The sequence below is a fragment of the Geospiza fortis genome, unplaced genomic scaffold (genome assembly GCF_000277835.1).
Source record: "Geospiza fortis unplaced genomic scaffold, GeoFor_1.0 scaffold172, whole genome shotgun sequence".
Lineage (NCBI taxonomy): Eukaryota > Metazoa > Chordata > Aves > Passeriformes > Thraupidae > Geospiza > Geospiza fortis.
This window is the reverse complement of record NW_005054309.1, coordinates 218495-226627: the sequence shown is the minus strand read 5'-3', so window position 1 is coordinate 226627 and position 8133 is coordinate 218495. Positions and strand designations below refer to the sequence as shown.

Sequence of the window (8133 nt, the reverse complement as noted above, 5' to 3'; positions counted from 1 at the left end):
TCATCCCCAGGCACCACATGGGCATCGTGGCATGACCAAAACCTGTGGCACAAACCCTGGCATTGGTTCAAGATTTGACCCAAGTCCTGTAAGCCACCAAGCACCCGTCCAGGCTGGCCCAAGAGGGAACTATAATTTCCTGGGGCAAGATTATATCTGTGTGGGAAACACTGAGGAAAACACAATATGTTACTGGTTTCTGGCTTTCAGTTAGTGTTGATGCTGTACAGTTGTACTGGCTAAAGTTAAATAGATGTTTATCAAGCAAAGTCAAGCCCAAATATTGCCATTTCAGTTTAGTATTTTCTGGGATTATTCTGTAGAACAAAAAAACCAAAAAAACAAAAACAAAAACAAAAAACAAAAACAAAAACAAAAACAAAAAAAAAAACAAAGGAGAAAAAACAACATTTTCTTCATGTCTTTCAAATTCATCTGTGATTAATGTAGATGTTAGTATGGTGTTTACAACAACTCCACCCATCAGTTTTCCTGCTGCATCCATAGCAGCATCCCCACAAGGTGGGATGCACCTGAGGACAGCTGCTATGGTCCCTCCACAACAGCTCTGGCTGGGTCTGAGTCTGACTTTCTCTGCAACATTTCAATTTGGGGACTACTGTTCATCTCTGTTTACCCCAAAAAAGCTTCTGGACACAGCAAAGAGAATTGCCTGTGCCCCCTCACCTGCAACCTGCCTTACCAAGTGCTCCCCACCAAGTGTTTTTAGGTTCAACCCCCGGTGGTTCCCCTTGCACTCTGGAGAGCCTGGGGGCTCCTCAGGCAAGGGCTGCCTTCTCCAGAGACCAACCCAGGAAGCTGCTGAGGTGCCGTGTGACACAGCCAGCCGGGACGCAACCATATTCTCTATTTCTTTCTCTTTTTTTTCAAACAGATTTCTGAGAAAACATCTGCTGTGCCCCAAGCCCACACCGGATCTGAAGATCAAAATAAAGGACTTTTGTCTTTTTATTAAGCATTTTAGCAAACGAGACTATTACATTCATATTATATTTCCCTGTTTTGTACAAACACGTTTAAGTCAGCACTAAGAGGATTACGTTTATGGTGCACCAATCTCTGCTCAAATGGGTTGACTAAGGAAACTCTTGTTAAACAGTATTTTCTCTAATGCCTGTTGCTTTTCTTCCTTGCTTTAGTGCTCAGACGTCTATCCAGGCTCCCTAAATCCACCCTCCCCATAAGCTTTCAGATCAAGACTCTTCCCCCCTGTGCCCCCCTCCACACTCTTTAATACAGCTGAAGATGAACATTAGCGCTTGGTTCAACTGCACTGGAAAGGGAAAGGGCAGATTCATCAAAATCTTTATACCTCCATAGAAAAATGTAGCCTTTTGCCTTTCCTTGAGTGAATGTCTTTTCTAGAGGGTATTCATTAGGGGTTTGGTCTGTTTTTGCAGACAGCTCCACAGATGTTGACATTTTTTTTCTTCACTGGGTTAAGACGCCTTCTATAGGCTTTCAGTCTTCATTTGTTACTTCTTTATTATCCAAGAGGGGTTTTTCTTTTTTTTTTTTTTTCCGCTTCTTTTTTTTTTTTTCCCCTTTCTTCCCAAGGAGTTGACTCAGTTCTCTGAAGAGAGCAGTGGTAGTCAGGCTCATTATTATCTCGGGCCCTTTTTCACGGGCCCGGCAGGCCGGCGGGGGCCCCGCCCCGTGCTGCTGCCTCCGTTTGTGCGGCGCTGGGAAAGGTCAGGAGCACGCTGCCGCTCCGTACCTGAGCCTTTGTCTGCAGCCGCTGCGAGAACTTATGTAAATAATTCATTGGGAAGCAATCGCCGGGCCTGGCGGGGGGACGGAGGGAAGGGGTGGAGATGTGCTGGCAGGGTGGTACCAGAGGTACCTGCTCCATCAAACATGCCTGCCAGGGTCTTGGCCACAGCTGCTCAGGAAGCCACGGGCTTGCCACATTCCATCAGGCTTCATATCATCACTCCTATACACCAGGATAGCTGGTTTCCTACTGCAAATTGTGCCAAGAGAGCCATTTGTGTGTGGAGGTTTAAAGCGTGGAGCAGGCAGCAACCTGCACTGAACTCCCCATCTCCGAGACCCAGCGCTCTGCAATTCGCCCAGGACCCGTTACCCTTGCCTGCAGACATACACCATCCAAATACTCATCTCAGTGCCAGTACCTCTACCTCAGCTCCCACAGAAACTTCACTGTGCATCTTGAGATTTTTCCACAAAAAAGGTTGGCGGTACAGACATGGGAACTGGCAAAGGCATCATAATTCAAGTGGTGCTTCAGGACCTGCTGTAACAGAAACCCGAGGTAAGGATCCAGCTAATTCACAGCAGGGCTCATTGTGTCACCCCATCTCTGCAGGCCATGCATTATCTCCAGGAAAACTAAGGCCCTTCTGCTCTTCCTGAGAGCCCTCCAGCCCATTCCCACACTGCCTGGAGTCACCAGCCCTGTGGAGAGCATGGACCTCCCCAGCCATGCTCCCAGCAGGAGCTGGTGTTGGGGACAAGGCAGAGGTGACAGGTATCTTTATCCCACCATGCAGGAGAGCTCAAAAGTCCTGCTGGCAGGAATTTGTTTGCAAATTTTCCCCCATTGAAAGGAGTGAAGGGACTGGTATGACTGCTTGATTATGGCAGGAGCAGGCAAGGCAGAGGGATGAGGCAGCTCCTGGGGAGGTGTGCTCCTAGTCCTTAACCTCTGCTCCACAGCTGGATGATTTAGTACCTTAGCGGGGTGTGCTGGCTCCAGCCATGGGGCAGGGCATGGACATTAAGGGAGATGTGGTCCCAGGTAGCAATCACTGCCTGTGACTGGGGAGGGAAGGTGCCTGGCCAGCAGGCATGGCTCCCTCCTGCAGCAGGACTGTGCCAATGCTGGGTGCCCACACTGGGTGCCCAAGCACTCCCCAGCTGTCCTTGCCCAGCCAAAAGTGGAGCAGGAGGGGAGCAGCTCCCCCCTGCCTGTTGCGGCCCCTGCTCAGCCTGGGACACTGAACTCGACTGAGTCCACATGAGAATATTGATGGGGAGGCCAAAATCCATCACATTCAGCCCCCACCAGTATGCTAAAAGCTCTTGCCATTTTCTATTTTTATCACAGCTTTAGCAGGAGAGCTCCCATTAGCTTTACACATCATCCCTGGGGAAATAGTGCTGATAGATGTGTGAGATCAGGCAGGTGGATTTTCTTTTCATCACATATGCTGGAAAAGCCTTCCACTGTTAAAAGCAAGAGGAGACTGAGCCAGCTCCTGCAGACTGCTAATGATTCACCTGGAGGGTCCTGGCTGGATTTCAGGCCCCTTGCTCTGCTCTGGTGCCTGGGTGCTGCCTGGCCCAGCAGGCAGGGCAGGATCTGGCCTAGAATCAGAAGGATTTTCCTTTGGGCTGGACCCCCCATTTTGCCCTGAATGAAGATTGGTCCTCTCCCAGTGCAACATTTCACCCCAGCAAATTCCCAGCACAACCACGGGCAGAAAGTAGTTTTTCTGTAACAGTGGAGTGATGGCATCTCTGGCTGCTCCTGCCCTTTGTCACTCTGCTGTGCTCATGCTGGCCATTGCTCCCCCTGAGCACACCAAGCTCAGTGGTGCTCACACACCCTGACCAGCATTAGGGATGTGAAGGAGCCCTGGGCACAGGATCCACAGCAGCTTCTGCATGAACATGACAAGTGCTGGGGTTTATAACCCAGAAAATCTGGGCTCTGAAGGGCTCTGTCTGGTGGGGTGAGAGGCGTGCCGCCCTGCCCAGAGCCACTTTTATGCCATTGTGCCTTTTCAGCATTGCATTAAGGCAGCCAAAGAAGGGGGATTTTTAATGGTTCCAGGGGAACAAAGCGGAAACATTCGACCCAACTTCATTACAGAATCATCTGAAACGCTTGAGGAACGTTTCCCACTAATTATCATAAATAGCCGAAAAAAATCTTTCCCTCCCAAAGCAGGTTCCAGCTGCCCCTCTGTGTTTTCTCACCTCCACTTCCAATAGCCTGACCCTGCCCCCGCACAAAGGGGAGACCCCATCTCCGCTCCCCCCACACTCAGGGGCTCTAAAGAAATACAAACAGGCAGCAGATTAACAGCACTTGTTTGCACCTTAAACAAACAGGAACTTCCGCCCCTTCGGGCTCTCTCACTGCCCAAGGGAGGATGCACCAGCTTGTTTTTCTTGCCCTTGCTCTCATGCCCTGCCCAAACTTTGGATAAAAGCCTGGACAGCCCAAGGCATGAGGCAGGCAGGATGAGAATGCCAGGGGTGTCAGCCCCCATCTGCTTGAGCCTCGTCCCTAATCTGTGCTGTCCTATTGCTGCCCCACCTGCCCCTGGGGAAGCCAGGCCCCTGCTGCAGTAGGGCTGTGAGATGCCAAGGGCAAAGCAAATGCAGGAATGTCCCAGTTCAGCTCTTGCCCCATGTGTGTCACAGGACTCCTTGAAAGAGGCAGCCTGACATGGCTGGATGGGTACTGTGAGTGGGTGTGGAGAGGGATGCTGAATGGGAAGGATGGAGAGGGGGAGACAAACCATCCAGAGGACACACAGAGGAGCAGTGCTGGTGTTCAAAACCATCACCAACATTGAGGAGGCACAGCAGCACACTAAGCAATGACTTGCAGCCCCCGAGCCATCTCTGCTGGCTGCCACAGGGGATGGATGAGTGTTACACATGCCTGTGCAGCCAGACCTGAGGCTGATCCCAGCAGCTGCCTCCTGTGCCAGGGAGCTGCCCCAGCTCATGTCCTCAACCTGAAGATCCTATGTTGCCCATTCCACCTCTCCAGTGGCATTGCCAGCATCTCTCTGCTCCTACAGGAACAAGTGACAAACCAGCTCCTTCTTGCTCTGCCCACAGCTCCCCATGCCTCTCAAACCCCACCAGCAGCTTTTCAGACACTGCTCCAGCACAGCTTGGCACATGTCTGGCACCAGCACATGAGGCAGGCACGCAGAGAGGAAGCTGTGGCAGCGTGGCCACGAGCTGGGACAGGTTCTCATCACAAGCCAGCAGTGAGACTTGCCCACCAGAGGCCCAGGCTTGCTCCTCGTGCAGGTTATTGTGCAAATCCCCTCATGCAGGTGTTCATTGCCTCCCCTTCCAAAGAACCACAATAAAGAGTTTTGCTTGTGAGCCCCCTTCCTGCCCATGGGGTGCCCCAGGGACAGGAAAGGGAACTGAGGCAGGTGGCAGGGACAGGCCACCACACCCGCAGCATGGCTGGCTCCCGGGAGGGCTGACATGCAGAGAGCTACAGTCAGTGCTGCAGCATGAGTGACAGTGCTGTGGGAACCACTTCTCACCTGCACAGGCAGGAAGAGAGCCAGCAGCAGCTGCAGGACTGCCAGGCCATGCTGGAGACCCCTGGTCCCAGCACCACTCAATGACACACATGTATGGTGTCCTGTCTCTGCTTCTAACAGTTGGTCACGTGGGGCTGTGAGGGACTCAGGCAGTCACAGCAACTGGGAAGAGGTGGAGAGTGTCACAAGCAGCATGGAGAAACCCCATGGGGATGCTCAACTTTTTTTTCCAAAGCAAGAACCAGGTGTATCCTGTGCAAGGAGCAGCAAGCAGAGGAAGAGCAAAGCGAGGTGATGTCTCATTCAGTGCATGGGCAATCCTGGGCAGCCCTCAGCACATGGTGCTGTGAATGCTAAAATCTTACCTGAGTTCAGGGAAACCAGAGAAATTCAGGGATTAAAAACTATCAACCACTTCCCAGTACAGTGGTGTGCTGCAAAGGGATGCCTGGGCTGCCCACAGCAGAGTGGGGAGAGTGTGCTGGGGACCCTGCACTGCTCAGAGTGGAGAGGCTGTGCTGGGGACCCTGCACTGCACAGCCCTGTCCCAGCCATGCACCTTCATTGCAGCCCTGAGGCAGCAAACACTGATCTCCCTGGTGCAGATCCCCTGCTCTGCCCCATCTCCATGTGCTCTCTGGCTGCTCTTGCTCAGCAAGCAGCAAACCCCAGGGTGCTGCCCTACAGGCTGCTCAGGCACATTGCCCCCAGGATACCCTGCATCCCTCTAAGCTCCTTCCCTCCTGGAGTACACTGTTGGCCCCAAGAGGGGCAAATGGGAACAGCTGCTAATTCCTCCCAGCCCAGCCCAGCCGTAACCCTCCAAGGACTGGCCCTAAAGTGGTGGAGGGAGCTGAGTCTTGCCTGAGAGCCAGCTGCACCAGCCTGGCCCCGGGAACACTCACGCTGTGTTTTCATTGCAAATTACAAATCGATCATAGCAGCAAATTCCCATGCTGAGAACACCCTTGGCTGTTATTATTTTACAGCACTCTGAAGCACTTAGAGGTGTTCTGGGTACTTAGAAAGATATGGCCCTTTCGGGGTATTATGGGGCAAATTAGTTTTAAAAGCAGCTGTAGGAATGTTGGCCATTTGGCTTCCAGAGCCGGATGGGCACAGGTGGAGGCTGCAGGGCTTTGTGCTGCTTTTGGATACAGCACCGTCCTGCAAAGAGGGACCCAGCACACTCGGGAGCCAACACCTCATGCCTGACCCCAGCTTTATTAATAACCAGTAATTAATATGAGAGCGGACGTGCCTTGTGTCTCTGAAGACCTTTTAAGATGTGATTATGTTGTGCTAATCTCACCCCGAAGTACTTCCCTGTTTAGACTGCGCTGGGCCATTAAATATCTGAAAAGCCAGCAGAGACCCCCCCTCATCACCTCGGGAAGTGCTCAGGGTCTGTTCCCCAGCAGCCAGGCCCCGCTTTCAAACCCTCTAAATCAAGTATTAAGCTGAGTCCATCTGGATTGCCAGAAAAAACACTCCCTCCCCCTCATCTGTTTCTCATTTCCTGCTGTGCCAGCCCTGGCCCCGGAGCCGCTCGCTCCATCCCGCCCAGATGTGCTGCCCCGCTCGCCTCCCGTATTTCACAGCCGTCAGCAGCACTTCAAGGAGCAGCTGAAGGGCCTGTAACACTGCACAGGTTCTTAGCAAGGATGTATATCCAGGTCCCTAATGCATAGCTGCAGGCATGCACTCCAGCACAAAGCCCCTTCCTCCTCCCCTGGCCTTGCAGGGGAACTGGGGTGCTCAGGGCTCACTGGCCAGGAGGTTTGAGTTGCTTTCCCACTTTTCCTTGTGAAGCACACATCCAGACTACTGCTTTTCAGGGACTCTTTCGCTGGAACACCTCCATGCCACACAACTGGGGAAGGCCACCCAAAGGCAGGACAAGATGGAGCAGGTGCCAGCAGCAATGGCAAGAAGATGAAGACAGACACCTACAACCCTGTAGAAACTGATCAAATTTGGGAGCAGCTTACCTTGCACAAGGCAAAATCAATGCTGAACCTAGAGCAAAAAAAAGGTACCTAGAGACCCAAATCAAGGGAACAACGCCTGTGTTCATCAGCTCAAATTCTCCTGGAATAAAGCTTCCCAGGAAATGTTTCAACACTTTCTGTGATGGCAGAAACCACAGAGGAACAGCCACTTTTGTTTAAGTTTGGCACTTCCCTAGGCCTGGCAGGAGCCCATGACTGCGGAGGTGAAGGCTCTCATCAACCCTTCCTGCCAAGTTTCCCAAGAGAGCTGTTCCCATCCTGCAGCCAGGGCTCAGCACCAGGTGAGGTTATGGTGACGAAGCACATGCCAGCCATGCTGAAACATCAGTCTTCCAGAGGGGCTGGGCAGGCAGCACCACAAAGGGGTTTTGGAGGACATGAGATTTAAGAGTGGGAAGAAAAGATTATCTGTTGTCTCACAGTGCCACTGCCGGTGGAGGGTCAGACCTTCTCCTACCCCAGCACTGACTGGGGGCCCCACACTCCAGCAAGCAACAGGTCAGGGCAGGAAAAGCCCCCAGGATGAAAACAGTCTTCTCACCAGCCCATCAGACATGGAGAGGAAGATTTAATATCAGGGAGGAGGAGAGGCAGAGGGAGAGGGGAAGAGGTCTGTGTGTGAGGGTGGTACAGACACTGACACATCCTGTAACGTGGCACGGGGACAAGACGCGGTGCGGGGCAGGAAGCCTTGTGAAATCTTCCTCCAAGGACTGCAAGCAGCTTCCAGGGATGGGAGGAATCCGGGTGGGGGCTCCTGACCCTCCATGGCTCCTGACTGACCGCGGGGTCCCGGCCGGCGGGTGCGGAGGCTCCGGCGTTCCGGGGGCCGC

General features: G+C 52.7%; 1 protein-coding gene across 1 annotated transcript in view; it reads right to left on the bottom strand.

Annotated features, from left to right (window-relative positions):
* Window positions 1–1285: 1285 nt before the first annotated feature.
* CPN2 (carboxypeptidase N subunit 2) overlaps window positions 1286–8133 on the bottom strand; it is a 9651-nt gene continuing 2803 nt past the window's right edge. Inside the window, exon 3 of the mRNA XM_031055414.1 lies at window positions 1286–1294. Within this exon, the coding sequence (XP_030911274.1) occupies window positions 1286–1294 (9 nt within the window). The remainder of the gene's footprint in view (window positions 1295–8133) is intronic.